Raw genomic sequence first — 24,168 nt, 5'->3', positions numbered from 1 at the left:
GGTTCCTGGAACCAATCCCCCTCCATTACTCAGAAACAAGTTTTGGGGGAGTCAAAAGTTGTACTGATTTTCGAATGCACCTAAGTCCTGGCCTCGGTAACCAGCTACTGGGCAGCATTTACCCAGTGGACACCAGGGGGTAGCAACAGCACACGCTCCCGGTTCCCAGGCACAAATCCTAAGGAAGCTGAAGAGTCTTCCTGACTCGGGGCCCCATAACCCAGGGACAGAAAAGAGCTCCAACTCCCTGCTTCTAACTCTCCTGGAAAGATGGTCACTAGGGTTTGTGGCCCTAGATTAAACCTTTCGCCACTATGGAGCAGAGAGATCTTGCCTACAAATGAAATGGACATTTTCTCTCTCCTCTTTTCTAAACCCAGTGGAGTGGGGTTTAACTCTCTGAGGAGGTGAGAGAAGAGTCACCACATGAAGCGACGTCCTACTCTCCCGCTGTTGCTGCGACTGCCCAGCAGCTCCGGCCTCCTGGCTTCCTGGGAGTTCCGTCCCCTGGGCAGACGCTTCCCACACACAGGTCACCCCTGTCCTCAGCGGCACAGGCCCTCCAGCCCCCCTCTAGGAACTATTTTGCTTTCTGAGCTCCTCTCAAAAGCCCACCCTTTGGAAGCTCCACCCCCAGCCCGCCTGCCCCTGCTCAGAGGAGGGACAAGACCTCTCCCACCTATGCCTAAACCTCCCCTAACCCTCCTGGGGGAGCCTGACTGGGTCTTCACTCCCCATCCAGGCTCCAGGAGGGGTGGGTGAGGCCAGAACTTTCTTAATTGGTCTACCTGACCCCCACCCCCCACCCCCACCCCCCCCACACACACACTTTGTCTACTGTGTCAGATAGCCATCCCCACCACCCGGAGCCCCAGGGACTCTGGGAGACCATCACCATCCCGCAGGAAGGAAGGGTCTGATATCCAGTGTCAAAGTATGGGGTCTGATTGGGGTTCAGCCGTCTCCCCGCCGCTGGCAGAGGTGGGGGAGGTAGGAAGGACGCGCGGAGAGGATAGGACAGCGACCAAGAGACTCAGAAAATGTTCCCAGCAGGGCACACCCTTCCGGGAGGGTCCCGATCCCCGGACCCTGCCCCCCTTCAGCCCCGGTGCCCACCCCAAGCCTTCACAGCCCCCCACGCCTCCGCCATCCCCAGGCCGAACAGAGGAGCCCATTGTCAGAGCCCGAATGTTCGAGGGCTGAGGAGAGGAGAAGGGAGAGAGGAGGGCCCCCCGCCAGCCCAGCGGGTGGGAGGAATCCCCTGACTTCCCTGCCCTCCGCTCCACCCCAGGCGGGCAGGGGTTGGGGGGGGGGGGGGGGTCTCTTCTGAGCCCCAGGTTCTGCCCAAGTCTGGCAACTGAAGGGAGAAGAGGTTCCCAGGCGAGTGAGAGACGGAGGCTTCCGGCCGCCTGCCGACCCCCGTCCTGGGCGGCGGATCCCGGCGACTTCACGGACGCCCCGGCCTCCGGAGTGTCCCGCAGGAGCCGGGCGGCGGCGGGAAAAGAAGGGCATCTTCGGCCAGGCGGGCCTCCCGGGCCAGGGTCGCAGCTACCCACGGGGGGTGGGGTGGGGGTGGGGGTGCGAAGGAGGGAGAGGGCTGCGGGAGAGCCAGGCCGACCGGCCGGGGGAGTCGGGGAGAGGCTCCGCGGGAGAGGGGGTCGGGGCCCGCGCGTCCCGGCGGGGGGTCGGCGCGGAGCCGGGCGGGCGCTGGGAGGCGGGGCGGGCGGCCGTCTCAGTCCTCCCTGGCGGGGCCCCGCGGCCTGGGAGCCGAGCCGCCGCGCGCCGCGGCCGGAGCTGTCCCCCCGCCAGACCCGGGAGACGCGAGCGGCGGGACGGAGGCGGCGGCGCGCCCGGCCCCGCCCGCCGGCCCCAGCGTCGGACGCGAAGCCGCGCCGAGCCATGGTGAGTCCCGCATCGCCACCCCCGGGTCCCCGCCGCCTGCGCCCAGCGGGTGCCTCTGACGCCTGCTCGGGGCTGCGGGGCGCTCCTGGGACTCCCCTCCCCTCCCCCTTTCTTTCCTTCCATCTGTCTGCCCCGCGGTCTGGCTCGGTCCCCGCCGGGCACTGCCCTCACCCTCTCTTTCTTCCCCCTCCTCCCCGCCCCTTCCCCCATCCCCCTTGGGTCTCTCCCCGACTCCACACACCTCCCCTCGCCCTCCTCGGTCCCGGCCTGTGCCTTCCTTTGCAGGACCTTCCCTCCCCCTCCGGGTCCCTCCTGCGGCGCGGGTGCTGCAGCGGCCCTGCAGGGGGCCGGCCGCAGGTCCTGAGAACTGACCTGCCTGGAACTACCATTTTCCATCCCAGTCCCCGGCCCGGGGAACCGGACCCACCCATCCGGCCCTGGGGGACCGGCCGCAGCTGAGCCTGGGCTAGGGCCAGGGCCAGAAACCCGGAGAGGGAAATGCCCGCGGAGCAGAGAGGTTGCCTCGGGATAGCGGACAGCACGGGGCGGGGGGCTCCCAGCGCCAGGGGGCGTGACGCTGCTGGAGCAGACCAGAGGTTGGGGGAGGGGGTGTCCCCAGCTCACGCTGCAGGGAACAGAATCAGTGTGAGGGCATTCCCGTGGCAAAGGGGCGGGAGCTCCCTGTAGGGGGAGCAGGGGGCCCTGGCTGCAGCCTCTCAGGGCGCGGGGAGCAGGCGGGCACGGTGAAGGGGAAGCCCATACCAACAGGAGTGGTCACTGTCCTGCGAACTTTCACTCCAGAAGTAGTCCCTGAAGAATGGCTGCAGTGGGCGCTGCCAGGGAGCTTCCACCGCGGGGGTGGGGTAGGGGGACCCGGCCTCGGGGGTGCTCGCAGCGGCCGAGCGGGGAGGAGGGGGAGAGGCCCCGCCGGGGAGGCGCTCCCGGCGGGGAGTGGAGAAGGGGGAGGAGCACTACCGGGGCTGCTCCTTCTACTAAAGGGAAGGGCACCCCCCTGGCAGGGAGGCTGGAGCGAGAAGAAAGAGGAACTGGGCCAGGGAGAGCTGACTCAGTCTCTCTGGGCTCTTCTTTGGTCCCGGCCGGCTAGAGGCCCGGTCCCGGTGCTCCTGCCCCCCGCCTCCCGCCCAGACCCCTCCTCCCCGCCCGCCGGTGTCGTTTCCTGTGGCGGAGACTCTCTCTCAGCCATGAGCTCACCGCCCCTAATGGGTTGCAGCTGCCTCGCTGCTCCAGCTCTAGCGCCCCGCTCCCCGCTGCTGGCCTCAGAGCGGACGGCCCACTCTGCCTCCCCTCCCCTCCCCTCCCCCCTCCGCCCATCTCCCCCCGCCCCCCTCCCACGTTCACTGCGCCGGCCGAGTCCCCGGAACACTGGGGGTCTGTCCGCTCGCCCACACACCTTGGGGCTGGGTCTCTGTGTGACGCACGGAATGGCCCTCTCTGGAGTGGCTGCCCTGGCGTCTCACGGTCAGGACTGGCTGGCAACTCCGGCTGGAGGGACCCAAAGCAAAATGGTATGCAGTTTTGTCTTCGGGGCCACTGCGGGGCTGGGGATCGGGTAGGTAAAGAGCCCGGAAAAACTCTGCAGTGAGCATCCCCTTGCGCACTCACAGCAGTTAAATCTGGTCAAAGGAACTTCAAAGCCATCCTGAAGGAGAAATAAGTTTGCCTGAGGGGTTGGTTGTTTAGCGTGTGGGGTGGAGAAAGACAACCCATTAATTCACTTAGGAGGTGAGTTTGGAGGAAGGAGGGCTGAGTCTTGTGAGACTGTGGCTCCAGGTGGACATGGGCAGAGAGAGTCCTGCTGAAATCAGAAAAGATCTCAGCTCCAATACATACCCATCCAGGCCTGCTTCTCCCTTCCCCACATGTTCCTTTTGTGACTTTTTCCTGTTTCAACTGTCCCCACCCAGTTCTTTGTAACCCAATCCCACATGCTCTGGAATGGGTGATTGCTTCACAGCCACTCTGGGAGAGGGGAGAGAGGGTGCTAGAAAGATTCAAGATACACAGCCCTCTAGTCCTCCCTCCCATCCAACAACCATCTCTAGCATATGACTCATGGGTGGTGGCACCACCTCTTTTGATGGGGGTCTCTGCAGACTCATGGATACAGAGAGAAGACTGACAGCGGTTAGAGGGGAGGACGTTGGGGGATGAGTGAGAAGGTTGAAGGGATTAAGCAAAGAAAAAAAAAAGACTCCTGGACAACAGTTTGGTGATTACCAGAGGGAAGAGAGGGTGGGGGGGAGTGGAAGAGGGTGAAGGGGGATAAATGGTGATGCAAGGAGACTTGACTTGGGGTGATAAACACATAATATACAGATGATGTAGAATTATATACCTGAAACTTATATAATTTTATTAACCAATGTCACCCCAATAAATTTAATTTTAAAAATTTAATAAAAAATAAAGTAATTTTTTAAAGAGTTTATTTGAGCCAAACTGAGGACATCCTTGGAAGCAAGATCTCAATAGATTGAGAACATGCTCCTGAGAATGGCAGTGTGGCCTTGCCTTAGTTACATTTAGAATTAGAGAAAATGTAAGAAAGTTTACATGAAATCCACTGGTGGTAGATTAAGGAGGTAGGAGAAAGCAAGAGGGGAAGGGGGAATAACTGGGGTTGAATAAGAAGCAAAATGGAGAGAGATATACTTCTTTCACATTGGCGGCTCAGGGTAGTTAACATTTAACATTACAGTAACTAGAGATAATATGCAGGCAACGAGGCAGCCATGAGTTTTGGTGCACCTGCTCTGTCCTGAGGGTGCTTATGCCTCCACGTTGTCTGGAAATGAAGATTACTCTGGCATTTGAAAGGTATGTTATCCTAGATGCACAAGAACAATGGGCAGGGCTCTGTTAATGTAAAGATTAACCTTTTACTAAGGAAGCTGTAGGTCTGGTGTTTGACTACCCACCGTGACCTACCCAGTTGGGAATGTATCATGTGTGGTTACTATTGGCCACTGAACTTGTCAGGTCTGCTATGTAGCCTCTTTTTCATTCACAAGTAATATTTTTGCTTTTTAAAAATGTTTTAAATGCATCTAAAACAATTAAACGTTGTATACCTCAACTGTGAGCACAGCAAAAATATCACCCATCTTACAGGAAAACACACTGAGGTATAGAGGTTAAATGGATGGCCTAAGATATTGTATTGTCAGTCAAAATTAAACTGCTATTTAATTTTTTTAAAAGATGGGGGGGGGGGCTGTCTGTGGATGGTAGGACCTGTGAGGAGGGGCTTGCAGGATGCTGTGTGAAAGCCCTCCACCCTCCAGAGCTCTCAGCCATAACTCAGTCCCCTGATGTCCCAGAAGCCATCTCATCTCTCCCGGGGAGGGCCTGTGCAATCACCCTGATCCTTAAGCATCAGGGATGGCCCTGATCAGAGACATGCACAACAGATTCTCCCTAGATCTCCACCGCCAAGGTCTCAGAGCTCTCCCAGGGAGTGCACTGCAAGGCCTGTGCATTCTGACCGGCCCAGCTCCACTCCCATCCTGAGCTCATTCAGCCAGCAGTTCCTGAGTGCCCTCTCTGTGCACTCAGGGGGACCCCGGGGTGACACAGCCAGCCCCATCCCAGCCCACTCCCCAGGGTGCCATGCTTGGGTGATCTGCAGCCTGGTCTTGTCTCTCCCAGGAGCCGGAGCCGGTGGAAGACTGTGTGCAGAGCACGCTCGCCGCCCTGTACCCGCCCTTTGAGGCAACAGCCCCCACACTGTTGGGCCAGGTGTTCCAGGTAGTGGAAAGGACTTATCGGGAGGATGCGCTGAGGTACACCCTGGACTTCCTGGTGCCCGCCAAGCATCTGCTTGCCAAGGTCCAGCAAGAAGCCTGTGTGAGTGACCATGCATTCCTGTTTTTTTCTCCCTTAAGATCCTCGGCCTCACTCCAGAGACTAGGCAGACTGACTAATCTCCCCCACCCAGAGACGGAGCCTCCCTGATCCTGATCTCTCCAGAGGCACAGCCCCTCAGATAGTAACACACAGACACTCATCCTTCTCGAAAATTAACCCCTAAGAAATATCAAGTCCCAAACACCCTGACCCTCCAGACCCAATTCCAGACATTTTTCCCCTCATATCAATTTTTAAGATACTAACTCCCCCAGATGTGGCTCAATAGAGACCCTTCACCTTTTTTTAGCTATAAAACCTAAGAGTCTCTGAGTCCTCCAAGACAATGGTCTCTGCTGACCATGTCTTTGTCATGACTCAGTTCTTACTCCCACCCATGGAATTAGCTTCCTACCACCGGAAAACTGACCAGTCCCAAGCCCTTCCTCTGCCACATGAACACCTGCTCCCCTGGGGTTATAACCCACCAGGCGTAAGGCCACTCCTGCCCAGGATGGTTCCATTCTAACTGCCCCCTCCTGTTGGTTTCATCAGCAGAGGCCTGAGCGCAGCCTCCCGTCTCTCCCCCCAGGCCCAGTACAGCGGTTTCCTCTTCTTCCATGAGGGCTGGCCCCTCTGCTTGCATGAGCAGGTGGTGGTACAGCTAGCAGCCCTTCCCTGGCAGCTGCTGTGCCCAGGGGACTTCTACCTGCAAGTGGTGCCCTCCGCAGCCCAAGCACCCCGCCTGGTACTTAAGTGCCTGGCCCCAGGAGGTGGGCGTGTACAGGAGCTGCCTGTGCCCAATGAGGCTAGTGCCTACCTGTTCACACCTGAGTGGCTACAAGGCATCAATAAGGACCGGCCCACAGGTCGCCTCAGTACCTGCCTACTCTCTGCGCCCTCTGGGATTCAGCGGCTGCCCTGGGCTGAGCTCATCTGCCCCCGATTTGTGCACAAAGGAAACCTCATGGTAGGACATCGGCCAAGCACGCTGCCCCCAGAACTGCCCTCCGGACCCCCAGGGCTCCCCAGCCCTCCACTCCCTGAGGACTCCCTGGGCACCAGGAGTCCAGGGGATGGGCACAATGCCCCTGCTGAAGGACCTGAGGGCGAGTACGTGGAGCTACTGGAGGTGACACTGCCCATGAGGGGAAGCCCCACGGATGCGGAGGGCTCCTCGGGCCTCTCCAGGACCCGGACAGTACCCACCCGAAAGGGTGCTGGAGGGAAGGGCCGGCACCGGAGACACCGAGCGTGGATGCACCAGAAGGGCCTGGGGCCTCCAGACCAGGATGGGGCACGCCCACCAGGTGAGGGGAGCAGCAGCAGCGGGGCTTCCTCTGGGTCTCCCCCTGAAGCTGAATCTCTCCCAGAGGCAGCAGCCCAGGAGGTATCTGAGCCCCCAGCAGAGGCTCTGGGGGAAGCCTCTGAATTTTGCCCCCTGAGGCCAGGGGAGGCTGGGGGAGGACTGGGCCAGGGAGCTGAAGGACCACCCGGCACCCCTCGGAGAACAGGCAAAGGAAACAGGAGAAAGAAGCGAGCTGCAGGCAGAGGGGCTCTTAGCCGAGGAGGGGACAGTGTTCCTGTCCCGCTAAACCCTGGGGACAAGGAAGAGACCAGCCAACAAGAAGCCCTTGTTAATCTGCCTTCACCAAATGAGCATGAGCTTCCAGGAGGCAGCCTGATTAAAGAGGAACTCGAAAGTTCGGAGAAGCCAGAGTCTGAGCTGAAAGAGGAGCCCATACCAGCAGATGAAAAGGAGCCACAGCCCCCAGAAGCCCGTGGGCCTAGAGAAGAGAAGGCCCAAGAGAGAGAGCAGAAGGGCCCGAGTCTGGTGTGCATGGCAGGTGAGGTGATACTGAGGCCAATGGGGCAAGGGCCAGTGTAGGTTCGGCCTCCGAAAGGGGGCTGGAGGAGAAGCAGAGGTGAGGCTGGGAGCGGAACAGCCATACTCGGTCTCACTTCAGGCCCATAGCTCTGTCTGTGTCTGTGCAGGACCCACAGATCCCGAAGGGCTCCCCTCTGACCCTCCACCACCACCTCTGGAGCCTGTACAGGAAGTGAAAGGGGATAGGATCCCGGAAGAGGCACCCCCAGTTTCCATCTCTGATGACCCTGACATACCTTGGGACTTGATGGCATCTGGATTCCTCGTCCTGACTGGTCAGTGAGCATCAGTGGTTGAAGGGAAAGGGAACAGCGAAAGAGAAGCAGTTGAAGTGGGCTGCAGAGGGAGGCAGGGTGGATGGGAGGTAGCCAAAGCCTGCCTCCAGCAAGGACAGTCTGGCCATTTTGTGTCCTCAGGAGGGGTTGACCATAGTGGGCGAGCTCTGCTGACCATTACCCCACCGTGCCCTCCTGAGGAGCCCCCACCCTCCCGAGGCATGCTGAGCACTGCTCTTCATTACCTGCACTCATTGCTCAGGTAACGGCGGCCCATTGCTGGCACTCTGGACACTCACCTCTTGGGTCATGAGGACTTGGACCCCTCTCTTCTCAAGACACTAACCTCCTGACATCTAGGACACATATTTCTCAAAATTTCAAGTCATTGACTTCTGACTTTACTGACCCCCAACCCCCAGGATACCTACATAAATCCTTAAAATCAACACTGCTGACTTTTAATATCCTAAAACACTCCCTAGACCAGGGGTCCTCAAACTACGGCCCACGGGCCACATGCGGCCCGCCGAGGACATTTATCCGGCCTGCCGGGTGTTTTTGCCGCCGCTGCCTGTCCTGCTTAGCAGCCGACTTAGCAGTGTGCATAGGAATTTGTTCATAGTTTTTTTTTAAAAAAAAACTATAGTCCGGCCCTCCAACGGTCTGAGGGACAGTGAACTGGCCCCCTCCTGTTTAAAAATTTTGAGGACCCCTGCCCTAGACTATCAGGACGTTGACTCACTTATTCAACAACTATTTATTGAACCCCAAGAACCTATTAGGGACGATGCTACATGGTGGCATTGAATTTATTCCCTCCAGAGCAAAGAATTCTTAATTTTCCAGACCCTGACCTGTGACCCAATAGCCATGTGAATACAGACTGCTGATTGCTAGGTCACACCGCTTCTCGAACACACATCCCAGACTTTGGCCCTTTGCCCATTGTCTCCCAAACATACCAGGAACTAACTTCTGCGAACTAGTAACACTAAAGCCAGACCCTGTGCTACTATTCCCCCAACACACACACACACACACACACACACACACACACACACACACACACACGCTGCCTCCCTGGCTCTTCCTGCCCCCACAGGCCTGATCTACAGACACTGGGGCTGTCCGTCCTGCTAGACCTTCGCAAGGCACCTCCCCTGCCTCCAGCACTCATTCCTGTCCTCAGTCAACTTCAGGTAATCAACCCCTTGAGACAGGTACTTCTCCTGATCCTAACTCTTCCCCACTGGCCATCCCAGGCCACCCAGTTGCCCACGGTTTGGGGCTTTTCTTCCTTCAGGACTCAGGAGACCCCCGTCTCATTCAGCGACTGCTGCTTCTCAGTCATAATGACCCTCCGGCTGAGCTCCATGGATTTCAGGTTTGAGCCCCTCCCACCCAGTGCCCCTCAGCAGTGGAGAGAGAAGAGGTTAGCTGGAATCCAAGGATGAGAAACCCCCTGCCTCCATATGTCTACAGGGTGCTGAGTTGCTGTCAGAGAACGATCTGAAAAGAGTGGCCAAGCCAGAGGAGCTACAGTGGGACTTGGGAGGTCACAGGGAGCCCTCTCCCAGCCACTGGGTAGAGACACACCAGGTAAGCTACACTTCCTCCACCCAGGACATGGGAGCCCGGAATGACCCCGCTGAGAACACTCTAGGAGACAAGGCAGAGCTGAGACACAACTAAGGGGTTGGGAAAAAGTGGTTTCCCTTCCATTCAATTCAACAATATATACTTGTGGCTCACAAACCATGAGCAAAATATTGTGCATTACCATGCGTGGGCTACTGCGGAAATGGGATGAGTATATTAAGCAAAAATTTTAATTGATTTTAGAGAGAGAGAGAGAGAGAAACATTGATGTGAGAGAGATACATCTATAGGTTGCCTCCTGGGGATCAAACCTGCAACCCAGATCGGTATGTGCCCTGACCAGGAATTGAGCCCACGACCTTCCCATGCATGGGACGATGCTCCAGCCAACTGAACCACACTGGCCAGGACTTAAATAAATTCTTTTTTTATATATATATATATTTTATTGATTTTTTTTCAGAGAGGAAAGGAGATAGAGAGTTAGAAACATCGATGAGAGAGAAACATTGATCAGCTGCCTCCTACACACCCCCCACTGGGGATGTGCCCGCAACCAAGGTACATGCCCTTGACACCTTCCAAGAATTGAACCTGGGACCCTTGAGTCCGCAGGCCGACGCTCTATCCACTGAGCCAAACCAGTTAGGGCTTAAATAAATTCCTTAATATGATATTAAGCTGCATGTGAATTTTGGTGGGAGATGTCAGAAACAACTAAAGAACTGCAAAATAGCATCGCTGGGGTTCTGGAAAGAGCTGAGAGTCAGGAAGTCTGATTCTGGTTCCACATGATGTTGGATAAGTTACTGTATCCCACTTCCTGAGTTGGTGCCTTTTTGTATACCTGCTCCTTGCACCAACATCCAGGCCTCAGGATTCTCCACCACAAAGGACATCCATTGTGATAAAATTTCTGATTCTATGAATCTAAGTGTATACAAGAAAAGAGGAGTAGCCCGGCCCGGGGTGGCTCAATGTCTGAGCGTTGACTTATGAACCAGGAGGTCGTTGTTCGATTCTTGGTCAAGGCACTTGCCCCGGTTGTGGGCTCGATCCCCAGTAGGGGGTGTGCAGGAGGTAGCCGATCAATGATTCTCTCTCATCATTGATGTTTCTATCTCTCTCTCCCTCTCCCTTCCTCTCAGATATCAATGAAAAATATTTTTTTTTTAAAGAAAAGAGGTATAAACCTGATCTGAGCCAAGTATTAAAGGAGGTCTGAAAAAAAAAAAAAGAAAAAGAAGTAAAGGAGGTCTGTAACATGGTCTCCAAGTTATGTACATAGGACCTGGATCTAAATAGGCTGGGAGGAGGGTTTTATCGGATAAGGACGCAATGCAGATGAAGGAAAGGAGCCTCATGTTCACTAAGCTCCACAATGTGCCAGGCCCATGCTGGGTGCTTACATAGCAGCATCTCTTTAAACCTCACAAAATCCCAGATGTCTTCTTATCTGGACTTCACAGTTGAGGACACTGAGACTCAGGGGGGTTCCTGGACCTGCCCAAGGTCATACAATTAGTAAGCAACAAAGTCACGAAATGAAGCCAGCATGGCCTCCACAAAGGTCTCTGGGGCTGCCCCGTGTGCTCCTTGGGCTCCACTCTGTCCCGGGACTCCATCCCTGTGTGCGTGTTTCAGGAAGTGGCAAGGCTGTGTCGGCTGTGCCAGGGTGTGCTGGGCTCTGTGCGGCAAGCCATTGCGGAACTGGAGGGAGCGGCAGAGCCAGAGGGAGAGGTATGAAGTGAGATGGGGAACGGGGCACGGGGTGGGGACTTTCTGGTGGAAGCCCAACTTTCAGCTGCTCCCTGCTCCCAGGAGACGGTAGGAATGCCTGAGCCCCTACAGAAGGTGCTGGCAGATCCCCGGCTGACGGAACTGCAGAGGGATGGGGGTGCCATCCTGATGAGGCTGCGCTCCACCCACAGCAGCAAGTATGAGGGAGGGGCGGGTGTGCTGGGGCAGGTGGACGTGGCGGGTGGAGTCACAACAGAGGGTGGCCAATAAAGCTTAGCTGCCAGAACATTCTTACTGAGCGTGTATCTGGACAAGATAGCATGCTCTTCCACTTATCATCTCATAACCCTCACAAGGTCTCTGCATGCTAGTTATGATTACAAATGGGATTTGGCGGGTCAGAAATGTTAAATGTCTTGGCCAAGGTTAGTCAGTAAATGAGAGTTAGGATTCAAGTCCAGGCCCATACAATGACCCATGATGCTGTGCCACCTCTCTTGTTGGGATGCGATGATGGAATAGGGGTGGAGGGGCTTGACAAGGCAGTGGTTCATTCTGCCCTACTCCTTCCTCAGGCTGGAGGGCCCAGGCCCAGCTACACTATATCAGGAGGTAGACGAAGCCATTCACCAGCTTGTGTGCCTGTCCAACATGCACGTGCAACAGAAGGAGCAGCGGCAACGCCTGCACCGGCTCCAGCAGGTAAACCAGGACCCCCAGACCTCTTACTCCACCTGGGGGCCTGGCCTCCAGCACCCCCTTTCACTGATACAGTTGATGGTGTTCTCCTAACCGGCTTGGTTGACTGGCCCTCCCTCTCTCCTTACCTCCCCTGGAGGTTAGTCGTGGTCAGTGTGAGATTCAACAAGAGGGAGATAGTATCTATCACAGGACCAACAAAGAGAAGCCACCTCTCCCCTTCCCACTGTATGTTTGATCAGGTCTCCTTAAAGATTGTGAGAGATGCTCAGTGTCCTAGGCGGTCTGGGAAGAGCTGATTGATCCTGGTGTGCCTACCTCCTTAGCTTAAAAATAATAAATGTCTATTGATATCAGCTCTTTATTCTGCCACCCATGCCCCCTCAACTCTTATGTCTCTATTGATTTCAGAGAGGAAGGGAGAGAGAGAGAGATATAGAAACATCACTGATAGAATCATTGATCAGCTGCCTCTTGCATGCCCCCAAAAACCAATGAGTCACTCAAGGCCACAACCCGGGCATGTGCCCTGACCAGGAATCAAACCATGACCTCCTGGCTCATGGGTCACTCAACCACTGAGCCACACCGGCCAGGCTCAATTCTCTCTCCTCTCTCTCTCTCTCTCTCTCTCTCTCTCTCTCTCTCTCTCTCTCTATATATATATATATATATATATATATATATATATATATATATATATATATATCTGATTTCAGAGAGGAAGGGAGAGGGAGAGAGAGATAGAAACATCAATGATGAGAGAGAATCATTGATCGGCTGACTCCTGCACACCCCCCACTGGAGATCGAGCCCACAATCTGGGCATGTGCCTTGACCAGGAATCGAACCATGACCTCCTGGTTCGTAGGTTGTATGCTCAACCACTGAGCCACGCCGCCGGGCATAGGCTCAACTCTTTATACAGTGTCATCCACCAAACCTGAGGCTGGAAAGGCCCCTTGGACAGAGAGGGCAATGGAAACCCTCAGTGCCTTGGCAACCAAGGCCTCCTTGTGGGGGAGATTCAGGGATAAGGCTGGCTTCTCCGAACCTTGGTTCTTCTCTCCTATGGTTAAGAGCCCCTTACGGATTTGCTCTCCACCCTGCCATGTGGAGTAGAGGGGCCTTTGAAATCTGATTGCTCCTTTCTAACCCCAAGCATGGTGAGTGGACTCACATCACGGGCCTGCCTCTGGGCCTCAGGGGAGGGGTCACTTCAGGGCCAAGGACAAAAGGGTCAACTCAGGGTGTGGGAGGTCGTGGCAGGGCTCTTTGTTCCCTGGGATTTCTGCATATTCGCTCCCTCCATTCCAGTATCCAAGGGGTTGTACATCTTACTGTGTGTTTGTTTGCTTGTTTATTACCTGTTTTCTCCCACTGTTTAAAAACCGTTAGCCACAGCCCTAGCCACTTTGGCTCAGTAGATAGAGTGTCAGCCTGTGGACTGAAGGGTCCCAGGTTTGATTCCGGTCAAGGGTTGTAGGCTCGGTCCCCAGTGTGGAGCGTGCAGGAGGCAACCGATCAATGATTCTCTCTCATCATTGATGTTTCTATCTCTCTCTTCCTCTCTGAAATCAATAAAAATATATTTGTAAACACACACACACACACACACAAATGTTAGCACATAGGATTTGAAGTCTAATGTGCTCAGCTTGAGTTCTTGCTCTGCTAGGAGTAAGATATTGGACAAGTCTTAAAGCTTCTCTGAGTTCCCAAGGCCTCAATCTGTAGAATGGAGATGATAATTACACTTACTGGGGTGTAAGGACCAACCAAATGAATTCAGCGAAGGACTATGGAAGTGTTAGGTAATTAGTAGCATTCTGACTTATCCTCAGGCAGTTTCACCCAGCTTCCAGCCTTGCTTCAAAGGAAAAAATTACCATCCCTTTTTGGTCAAATATCCAAGAACCAGTGAGTCACTAGAGCCCATAATAGGCAACTAGAGCTGCATACAGGTGCCTGTGTGTGCAAACACACACACACACACACACACACACACACACACACACACACAACCACCTCCTGAGCCCTCTCTCCAACCCTGATCCCTGGGTACCCTGCACACCCATCACTGGGCTCGGTAAATGTGAAATTTCTCCTGGCCCTCATTTCGATTCCTCATCCCCTCATCCTGCCTCAGGCTCACACCAGTTTTATTGATTTCATCTTCAGGTATATCCCTGGGACCCTAACCCGCCTGCCTCAGTGCTTCCTGCCAGCCTAGCTTCCCCTTCATCTGGTGCTTCACAAAGATCTTACTTTTCTCACTTGGCCGTGTGGAAACGACTACCATTCACTGTTAGCATTCCCACTTTACCGCTGAGATCAAACAGTTCACCCGGAGTTCTGCCGATTGGCCTGTGGGGTTGGCGCTGGGCCTCAGCTTCCTTTTCCTTCCCTCCAAGGCCTCTTCTCCCTCTCAGCCCTGCTCTCCCACCCTGCCTGCCCCAGGTGCTGCAGTGGCTCTCAGGTCCAGGGGAGGAGCAGCTGGCGAGCTTCGCTGCGCCCGGGGACTGCCTGTCTGCCCTGCAGGAGACGGAGCTCCGATTCCAGGCTTTCAGTGCTGAGGTTCAGGTGAGAAGGGGAGAGGAGCAGCAGAGAGGAGACATTCGGGAGGAAGCGGGGGATTGAGTGGGAAAGAGGACCAGGTCCGAGCGCAGCCCCCCCTTCTCTAGGAGCGCCTGGCCCAGGCACGGGACGCCCTGGCCCTGGAAGAGGACGCTGCCTCCCAGAAGGTTCTGGATGTCTTTGAACAGCGGCTGGAGCAGGTTGAGAGTGGCCTCCACCGGGCCCTGCGGCTACAGCGCTTCTTCCAGCAGGTGCGTGTGCGCGCAGCCTCCTTCTTCTGCCTGGCAGACCGCTGGGACAGTTGGTAAAAGCAGGGACTCAGGTAGCCATCTCCCTGGCTTTCCCTATTGGCTCTGCCACCTGCTTGCTCAATGGCCTGGGATGAGATACCCAGCCTGAGTGTGCCTCCTCCATGGGCACCTGCCTCCCGGGGCTGCTGTGAGGACTGTACAAGCCGTAAGTAAAAGGCACTTAGTGCAGCGCCTCCCACTGACAAATGCTATGTGCATATTGGCTATTCTGTCCTCTAGGCTGCTCTTTCCGTACCGGCTTAGATGGCATGGTCAGGCGGGATGCTGGGAGAGCGAGGGGACATGTTCTGGGAGGACCGGGAGGGGATGGGCAAGCCCTCGGGAAGGAGCCCAGACCTGTCATCGGGCCGCATGTGGGAGCGCACAGACCTCACTCCTTCCGCTCCCATTCCCAACCCCTTTGGTCTCGTAGGCACATGAGTGGGTCGATGAAGGCTCCGCCAGGCTGGCAGGAGCGGGGCCGGGTCGGGAGGCAGTGCTGGCAGCCCTGGCCCTGCGGCGAGCCCCGGAGCCCAGCGCCGGCACCTTCCAGGAGATGCGGGCCCTGGCCCTGGACCTGGGTAGCCCAGCAGCCCTGAGAGAATGGGGCCGCTGCCGGGCCCGCTGCCAGGAGCTGGAGAGGAGGATTCAGCAACAGCTGGGAGAGGAGGCCAGTCCACGAGGCCACCGGCGACGGCGGGCAGACAGTGCCAGCAGTGGAGGGGCCCAGCGGGGCCCCCACAGCCCCTCACCCAGCCTCAGCTCCCTGCTGCTCCCCAGCAGCCCCGGGCCGCTAGCAGCCCCATCCCACTGCTCCCTGGCTCCCTGTGGGGAGGACTGTGAGGAGGAGGGCCCTGAACTGGCTCCAGAAACAGAGGGCAGACCACCGAGGACTGTGCTGATCCGAGGCCTGGAGGTCACCAGTACCGAGGTGGTCGACAGGACATGCTCACCCCGGGAACATGTGCTGCTGAGCCGGTCCGGGGGTCCAGATGGGCCCTGGGGAGTAGGCACCCCCCGGATGGAGCGCAAGCGAAGCATCAGGTGAGAGCCCAGCCCGATCAGTACCCAGAGGCAGGCCCAACTGCCCAGCAGGAAAAGAATGACATTGTTGGGGTGGTGACTCCCTCCCACGCCCTGGTCTCCTTTGCCGCTCTTTGTTGTACCTGCAGTGCCCAGCAGCGTCTGGTGTCTGAGCTGATTGCCTGTGAGCAGGAATATGTGGCCGCTCTGAGCGAGCCAGTGCCACCTCCTGGGTCTGAGCTGACCCCTGAGCTCCGGGGCACCTGGGCTGCGGCCCTGAGTGTCCGGGAGAGGCTTCGCAGCTTCCATGGGACACACTTCCTGCGGGAGCTTCAGGGCTGTGCCACCCGCCCCCTGCGCATCGGGGCCTGCTTCCTTCGCCATGTGAGTGGCCCTTTAAGGCCTCTCCCTTCTTCCAGGTCACGTTTCAGCTCCGCCCACTTGATCCTCCTCCTCAGTGTCTGTCTCCCAACCCCGTCCCCGCCAAAACGTGTGGTCCAAGCCTCGGGCCTAGCGCCATTCCCTGGGCCCCTCTGGGCCTGCTCAGCCTCTGCGTCCCTGGCCACACGTGCTGCCTGGCCTTCACTCTCCACGGGAGCCCACCATTCCCTTAGCAGACTGGGTGGTCCCTGGGACCCTGCCCCGCCTTTGGACTCCAGCGAGGATGTGGAGGAGGAGAGGAAGGGGCTGTGTGCAGGGATGGCTTACGTCTTCCCTCCTGGCACAGGGGGACCAGTTCAGCCTTTATGCTCAGTACGTGAAGCACCGACACAAACTGGAGAATGCTCTGGCTGCACTCGGCCCCCCGGCCAAGGTAACCTTTTCTCCAACCCTCCTGAGAAGGGGAGGGGCCCGGAAGCCCTAAAATCCACCCAAGCTCAAAATCTCTCCAGCGGGTGGGGGGGCGGGGGAGCTTTCCTGCATGTGCCCAGGAACGTGACCTACCAATAATCTCCCAGAACCTAGGTTTTATCTAGTCCCCCTGAGGGACTACTAACCAAGACTCTTGGTTCCTCTGAGCCTGCTTCTACACCGGTAAATGGGGGCAAAAATTCACTATAACTAATTCACAGAGTACTGTGAGGATCAAAAGACCTCACAACAACAGATGTGAAAGTGACTTCCAAAGTTACAAGCCAGAGACTATAAAGGATTATTTGTATTCCTCCTCTATTCCGTGTCAAGGTATAGAGGATGACTGAATCCCCGCATCTCTGTCTGGGGAAAGGTTTTTTGCCTTACCTTGGGGTCTATCTGAGCTTCGTCTATTCCCCAACGCCCGGAGTACCACCCACCCTCCCCACAGAGCTCAGTCCCCTCCAGATCTGGGCCCTCCCCTAATCCCTGTCTGTCTCCTCCCCAACCTAGGGCTCCACAGAGGGCGCCCCTCACCTGCCCCGGGCCCTGCAGCAGCCCCTGGAGCAGCTGGCCCGGTATGGGCGGCTCCTGGAGGAGCTCCTCAGGGAAGCGGGGCCTGAGCTGAGTTCTGAGCGCCAGGCCCTTGGGGCCGCAGTGCAGCTGCTTCGGGAGCAGGAGGCCCGGGGCAGAGACCTGCTGGCTGTGGAGGCGGTGCGTGGCTGTGAGGTGAGGCCCGACGCCAGTCGCTCCCGCTCAAACTGCCCAGCCCTGGGGCCTCAAGCAGCGTGGGCTGGTGACAAGAGAACTAGACTCAAGGTCAGAGGGTCCCAAGCTGTCATTTTTAAGCAGCTGGGTGACCGTAGTCAAGTCACTGAACTTCACTTGGCTTCAGTTTCCTCATCTTTAATAAAGAAGCTATATCCTGCTCAGTATCCCATGATCCTGCATCTGCCTGTGCTTACCTGTTCCTTTCCTAACTCTTCTGTTTCTCCATCCACTCTGCATTTCTTCCTGCACCTCAACACTCAACACATACCTTATTCTCCTCTACCTGATCTCTTTCCAGTCCTGAGATTCAAGAACAGGCTGAAACCTACCTCCTCTGGGATAGATTTCTTTCCCCATCAGGTCTTTATTGATTCTCTTCCTGGGGCAAAATGGTGCTTTGGTCCCCAATATTCAAAGGCTTCCCCATACGAGGCTGTAAACCCTGCTGTGCAATGTGCCTTCCATCTTTGGAGGCAAGCTGTGCTAGGCCAGCTGTGCTGCACACAGTGACCAGTAGGTGGATTCTAGGCCAAGGGCTGCCCTGATTCCCTGACTCTGTCTGAGAATGTCATTAGGCCCTTGCCCTATAAATCCCACTTTTACTCCCCGTAAAACATACACAGAGGGTTCCAGGGCCAATAACCTTCCCTTTTCCTTTCTCCAGACAGACCTGAAGGAACAGGGACAGCTCCTGCACCGGGACCCCTTCACCGTCATCTGTGGCCGGAAGAAGTGCCTTCGCCATGTCTTTCTCTTTGAGCACCTCCTCCTGTTCAGCAAGCTCAAGGGCTCTGAGGGGGGGTCTGAGACCTTTGTTTACAAGCAGGCCTTTAAGGTACAATGCCTGCAGGAAGGAGGGGTGGCAAGGAACAGGTCAGGAAGTCATGCTCTTCTTGAGAACTCACGATGTTCTGTAAAGTCAACCCCAACCCGGGTTCAGAGTCTGCATCATCTAGAACAGGCTTTGGCCTGCAACCAACCATCAGTTAGGGTCTCGGGGTGATAGAAGTCCGTCGTCAGTCTACTCCTTGGGGTTTTCCTTCTCATTCATGCAGGAGGCCCACGAGGCATTCCAAGCCAGAAAGAAGGAGGACCCTACCTATTAAGAACACACATGCCTCTATGTGCATGTCCTTTCTCCTCATCCCCAGGGACCATTTTGAGTCAGGAATGGTCCCTGGGGATGAGGAGAAAGGACATGCACATAGAGCTTAACATGATGGAACTGAAGAAGCCAAAAGGAGGGAGGGCTTACCTTCAGGAGACAGCTCGGCTGTCCAGATAAACATCAGTGGCAACCTATGGCTATGTGGCATCATTCTAAGGGTTTCTAGACTTAGTCCAGCTCTTTGGGGGTGGAGTGGGGAAGTACAGCACAGAGGGGGGGAAAAAAGCCTAGGTTTGGAATAACATAGACATGAGTTTGAACCTTCCTTCTCTAATAAGCTATGATAAACCCTTGGGCAAGTTGTTTCATGTCTCTGGGCATTCCCCTTCTATAAATTATGGTTGCTATGGAGACCAAATGTAGAGCACTTGGCCCATGGTAGGTGTTGAGCAAACATTTACTGAACATCCACCAGATGCCAGACTAAGTGCAATGCTTTTCCATGTGGTACTATCTAGCCAGGACTCACTCCATCCTTACCCACTCTTTTCCGCTCTTTCTCAGACTGCTGACATGGGGCTAACAGAAAACATCGGGGACAGCGGGCTCTGCTTTGAGCTGTGGTTTCGACGGCGGCGGGCACGAGAAGCATACACTCTGCAGGCAGCTTCACCAGAGATCAAACTCAAGTGGACAAGTTCTATCGCTCAGCTGCTGTGGAGACAGGCGGCCCATAACAAGGGTAACAGGCAGAGATGGGAAGGGTGTGCTTAGGGTCAAGATAATGGCAGGTTAGCTGGAAAGTGTGGAGACCACTTGGGAAAACAGAGTGTAGGATGGAGAAAGAAGAATGACTTATGAGAATATTCAAGATACGATTTGAGAAAGAAAGCTGAGATACAACATAGTCTAAGGTGAACCAAAAGGAAAGAGGAATCTAGCAAATCTCAGGGAAGCAAGAGCAAATGGCTGGACAAAAGAGAGAAAGTATGCACTGGACCTGGGTCACAGACTTACTTGCTGTGCGACCTGAGCTCGTTTGTTTTGGTCCTGCATCTGCTTTTTGTGCTTTTTTAAATTCTCTGAACCTCATTCCACTCATATGAAAAAAATGGAAAGGAATATCGACAGCTCAGTGTGTTGGGGACTATTAAATAAGGTGATATATATGGAAGCACTTGGTAAACTGTAAAGGTATGTAAAAATGTGAGTTTTGCTTTTAACACCCAAGATAAAAGGAAGAAAAGTTGGGCAGCTAGAATGGTAAATGGGGAGGATGAAACTACAGGAGGTAAGAGGCAGGTGTCTGAGGAGGAAGTTGAGGACCACCATTTCCATCCATGTCGGGACAGTCCCCCGGAAGAGTGACAGGAGACACCAGAGGAATGAGAGGGAGGAATAAGAGTTGGCAAGGAGCAAAGAAGAGTCAGCCCTAACAGGGTTAGGGCTGGAGCAGAGAAGGGGCAAAAGGAGGTTGGTAACAGGGTCTCTGTTCCCTAGAGCTCCGAGTGCAGCAGATGGTCTCGATGGGCATTGGGAATAAGCCTTTTCTGGACATCAAGGCCCTTGGGGAGCGGACGCTGAGTGCCCTGCTCACTGGAAGAGGTGAGGGCCACAATGCTGGGGAGTGGACCCCAGAGTCAAGACCTTGACAGTGAAGGCACAGTTGGGGAAGCGTGGTACAAAGTGAGGAAGGGTAACGAGTGGATGTCTTCCCAGAAATTGTGGAACTGATTGGGAAGCCCTCTATGAAACTTAGGGTCATTTCAGGGAGCCAGGAGGGCTTTCCCACACCAGCACCCCACCCCTCCCCCACCCCCACTCTCTGCAGCCGCCAGGACTCGGGCCTCTGTGGCCGTGTCATCCTTTGAGCATGCCGGCCCCTCCCTTCCGGGCCTCTCACCGGGAGCCTGCTCCCTGCCTGCCCGCGTCGAGGAGGAGGCCTGGGATCTGGACGTCAAGCAAATTTCCCTGGGTGAGGCACCTCTCAAGGGGTGGCTCCCCCCAACAGCTGGGTCATCATTGTGATGTTCAGGCTGCTTGCTGCTGAGCAATTCCTTTTTCTAGCCAAGTAGCCCCATTGCCATGACAACTATTTACAGCTTCCCCATTGCTAAAAGAGCCTTCCATCTGGTTGCTAGGGTACTCCTACAGCAGCCTGTTGCTATGAAGCACTTCCTCTGTACCTCTCTCTAGCTCTCCTTGGGTTTCTATGGAAACTGCCTCAGCTTCCTGTTGTACCCTCCTGGTTCACCAAGGCAATCCTTATAGTTTCCTGTCGCTTCTTCCCTGGTTGCTCTAATGACGCTGCTGACAATTTCCTGCCTCTTGGTAGGGGGGTTCTCTTGCAAGTGGATTGCTATGGTGACTCACAGCTTCCTGTTGCTATAGAGCTTTTTCTTCCCTGATGGAGCAGCTTGGTTGCTTAAGGTAATCGAGGAGTTCTGTACCCTGCTCTCACCCGAGCTTCCCCTCTAGCCCCAGAAACACTTGACTCTTCCGGAGATGCGTCCCCAGGACCAAGGAACAGCCCCAGCCTGCAACCCCCCCACCCTAGGAGCAGCACTCCCACTCTGGCCACTGGAGGGATCTTGGGGCTCTCCCGGCAGGTAAGTCCCTGCGATCGAGCTAGGGATGGGTGACCTCTTCAGCCACTCTTTGGGTGGGCTCTTCTAATCTTTCAACCCATGAGGGCAGGGGAGCCAGTGAGCCTGTGCTGCCAGCAAGGCTACAGGCTGGATACAGTCTGCCTTTGTCCTCTCCCCCACCCCTGGCTGAGAGGCACTGCGGTCAGAAGTGAAAAGGAATCTTTAATAAAGAGCATACTGCAGAAGTGGGTGGGAAGGGGAGAATGCCAACAGCCTGGTTTGGACTTGGATTAAATCTGGGAGGAAAAACATGAATTGACAGGTGGGATGTCTGTGAGAGAGAGATGGAACACAGGGAAGAGGTCATTTCTTCTCCTTTTAATTCACTGCAGTTTCTCTCCCCTAAGAGTCATGCCCGAGCCTTGAGTGACCCCACCACGCCTCTGTGACCTGGGTGAGTCAGTACCCCCTTTCTACCACCTCCACACTCCTTCCCTCTTGCATGTACCATCCTTCCTCCCCGCCACTGCTTAGGAGTCAGCCTCTTCCCTCTCCCAACCCATCTCCCTCTTCTCTCCTGGTTTCTAGAGAAAACCCAGAACTTGGCTACAGCCCCTCCTCTCAGCACATTTTGGGCTGGGCTGGCAGTGGGACATAGTGAAGGACTGGAAGAGCACTGACTTCCTTCCCTCTGCTTCCTGGACAGAGCGGTCAAAGGGCCAGCGTGTTTCCCTGCTACCGCTATCCCTGTTGCTCTCCCCAACTGGGTGCCTTCCTTCAGGAACCAAAGCAGCCATACTTGCTTGCCTTCATCCCCAGGAGGTGGGGGATTATCCCTGGCCCAGGCCTTCCCCATCCTGGGCCACGGCTCACTCCCAGGGCACAACCCGTGTCAGGCTCCCCGGGTGACCGGTGTTTCCCCTTCTTCCCACCCCGACTCTCCCCCTGAGGAGACCCATCCCTGCCAGGTTACCCATAATTCCTAGTGACTCCATTCTGGGGGGTCATAGGAAATGGAGCTATGCAAACCAATATATGAGGGTGGGGCGGGAAGCTGCAAACTTTGTATGTGTAATTACTGTTATTATAATCCTGTTGTTATATTAAATGTATTTACTCACACATTGTGTCCAAAGAGCTAGAAGCTGTCCTCTGGGTTGAGGTGATAATACTAACTTGAACACTTCCCCTCAACCAAAGCTCGGGGAGGGCCGGGCCTAAGAGAACGTACCTTCTCCACGGTGGTTCCCAGAGACTCAGTGCACCCTTTGAAGCTCCTCCTCTCACAATACACCCACGTCTTGGGGCAAAGCTAGGCACAGTTACGATGGGATTCGGCACAGTCCGGCAGACTTGAAAATGAGAGGTCCTCAGACCACAATGCGTGAGCATCCCTTAGGCCACTTGCTAAATGCCAACTCCTGGGCCCACAGCAGAGCTGCTGAAGCCAAAGCCTGGGGGTAAAGCCCAAGCTCTTTGGGTGATAACTAAGTGCCTAAAGAGGTGCCTCTTCCCTGGACGGAAAGGCCCAAGGAGGAGGACAGGACATAGGCAGACAGACACAGTGTCCCTGTGCCTCAAGACACCTGTTTATTGGGGACACAACTCTGCGACAGGGATGACAGGAATCGTACCAAAAATAGCGACGTCTACAGGACCCCTGAAGGGGCTTTAGAAGGGTACAGTGCCCCCCACCCCCACCCATTGTACAAAAATAAACTCTCATGCCTATGGACCAGCAAGGACTGGCAGAGCATCTCCTCCACAGGGGCACAATCCTCTCTGCCAGCCCTGGGAACCCATTCTTTGACCCTCACCCCTGCCACTTCTAAGGCACTGTGACTCCCCTGGGCTGGGTGCAGACCGCCCACCCACCCCCCTATGCCCTCCATACCCTTTACCTCTGGTCCACCTGGGGCTGGGATATGGGTCCCACACTGCCCCCCTGCTGGCTGCTCTACCCAACTACCTCTAGTGCTCCCCCGCTCCTGCAGGGTAAGCTCACTAAACTAACAGCCCCTAAGAGGGCTCCCTACCGTTCTTGCCCCCCCAACCCCACCTCTCCGGACCTCAACAGCCCGGGGCCCTCCTCCCCTTCCTGCAGAGGAGGACTGGGAGGGGTCTCTCCTGATGGTGCTCGGACATAGGGCAGCGACACCTCAGCCTGGGGAAGCCGGCGGCCCCGAGCCCGGCGACTGTGGTGCACTTGCAGGTGCAAGGCCATGAGCTCAGGGGCTCCAGTGGCGAAGGGGCAAAAGAGGCAACGGTGGAGGGCACCCCCGGGCCCGGCCTCGCCTCCCGGCCCCGCCCGCAGGGACAGGTCCAGGGGTTCGGCCTCACCGCCTCGCCCATTGCGCAGGGTCCGCCCAGGACTGGCAGGCTTCCTACGGGACCCCGGCGCGGTGCTGCTGGAAGGCCGGGGGCTCGAGGTGCCCTCCACCCAAGTCGCAGGCTGCTGAGCCACCTTGGCTCCAGACGTCTGGGCTGAACCCCTCTGGGAAGGGGGCGGCTCCGGGGGTGGCCCTGGGCCAGCCCCACTCCTCTGCTCCCGGTGGTGGCGCTGCAGATGGTACTTGAGCGAGCCGGATTGGGTGCCCGCGTAGTCGCAGTGCGGACACTTGTAGGGGCGCTCGCCTGCGGGGAGGGGGGGTGTGAGAGGGTCAGAGTCGAGATCACTGCCCACCCCCATCCACATTTCGTTCAACACACAGACCTCCTCTGGACAGGAAAGAAACGCTGCCTCTCCCACCCCCGCGATTTATTAGAGGGTTTCCCTGCGCCCTCGTCTGGCCAGTCTGAAGGCTGCCAAGGCATGGTCCGCCTCTCCCTCCTCTCCCTCCTCTGCCCTCCAGGACCCTCCCACCCGGAGGCTGCCCCTCACCTGTGTGCACTCGCAAATGCACTTTGAGGTGATGCGCTGAGCGGAATGATTTTCCGCAGAAGGGACAATCTTTGCCGGTGGCGCCCCGGCTCCCTTCAGACC

General features: G+C 56.1%; 2 protein-coding genes across 6 annotated transcripts; one reads left to right on the top strand and one right to left on the bottom strand.

Moving 5' to 3' along the window:
• Positions 1 to 1,670: 1,670 nt before the first annotated feature.
• Positions 1,671 to 21,639, top strand: ARHGEF40 (Rho guanine nucleotide exchange factor 40). Of its 5 annotated transcripts, none has more exons than XM_079769902.1 (23): positions 1,671 to 1,902; positions 5,572 to 5,769; positions 6,362 to 7,616; positions 7,765 to 7,932; positions 8,074 to 8,194; positions 9,038 to 9,134; positions 9,239 to 9,319; positions 9,418 to 9,534; positions 11,179 to 11,274; positions 11,356 to 11,471; positions 11,850 to 11,976; positions 14,434 to 14,556; positions 14,658 to 14,801; positions 15,274 to 15,884; positions 16,013 to 16,247; positions 16,591 to 16,677; positions 17,232 to 17,447; positions 18,154 to 18,324; positions 19,162 to 19,339; positions 20,098 to 20,202; positions 20,429 to 20,572; positions 21,076 to 21,206; positions 21,578 to 21,639. In XM_079769902.1, exons 1-23 carry the CDS (start codon positions 1,900 to 1,902, stop codon positions 21,632 to 21,634), a joined length of 4,581 nt encoding a protein of 1,526 aa, XP_079626028.1. In that variant the 5' UTR covers positions 1,671 to 1,899; the 3' UTR covers positions 21,635 to 21,639. The 5 variants fall into 5 exon arrangements, with proteins under 5 accessions (XP_079626028.1, XP_079626025.1, XP_079626024.1 ...); XM_079769899.1 differs by lacking the exon at positions 1,671 to 1,902 and adding an exon at positions 1,918 to 3,428 and having other exon boundaries at positions 21,593 to 21,639; XM_079769898.1 differs by lacking the exon at positions 1,671 to 1,902 and adding an exon at positions 1,918 to 3,428.
• A 1,426-nt stretch (positions 21,640 to 23,065) lies between these two features.
• On the bottom strand, positions 23,066 to 24,166 carry ZNF219 (zinc finger protein 219; the record flags this gene model as incomplete). The annotated part of the gene is made up of 2 exons (XM_079767732.1): positions 23,066 to 23,819; positions 24,067 to 24,166. Coding segments are annotated over 2 exons (702 nt in total), but the record flags the coding sequence as incomplete, so codon positions are not given.
• Positions 24,167 to 24,168: the final 2 nt, after the last annotated feature.

Source organism: Cnephaeus nilssonii (genome assembly GCF_951640355.1).
Source record: "Cnephaeus nilssonii genome assembly, chromosome: 4".
Classification (NCBI taxonomy): domain Eukaryota; kingdom Metazoa; phylum Chordata; class Mammalia; order Chiroptera; family Vespertilionidae; genus Cnephaeus; species Cnephaeus nilssonii.
The sequence above is the reverse complement of the archived record's forward strand: the minus strand, read 5'-3'. Positions and strand labels throughout refer to the sequence as shown.

Coding starts and splice junctions, on each gene's coding strand:
- ARHGEF40 (XM_079769898.1), top strand. CDS start 3,105: ATGAGCTCACCGCCCCTAATGGGTTGCAGCTGCCTCGCTGCTCCAGCT. Junction 5,770..6,361: donor AGGTCCAGCAAGAAGCCTGT/GTGAGTGACCAT, acceptor CTCTCCCCCCAG/GCCCAGTACAGCGGTTTCCT. Junction 8,195..9,037: donor TACCTGCACTCATTGCTCAG/GTAACGGCGGCC, acceptor CTGCCCCCACAG/GCCTGATCTACAGACACTGG.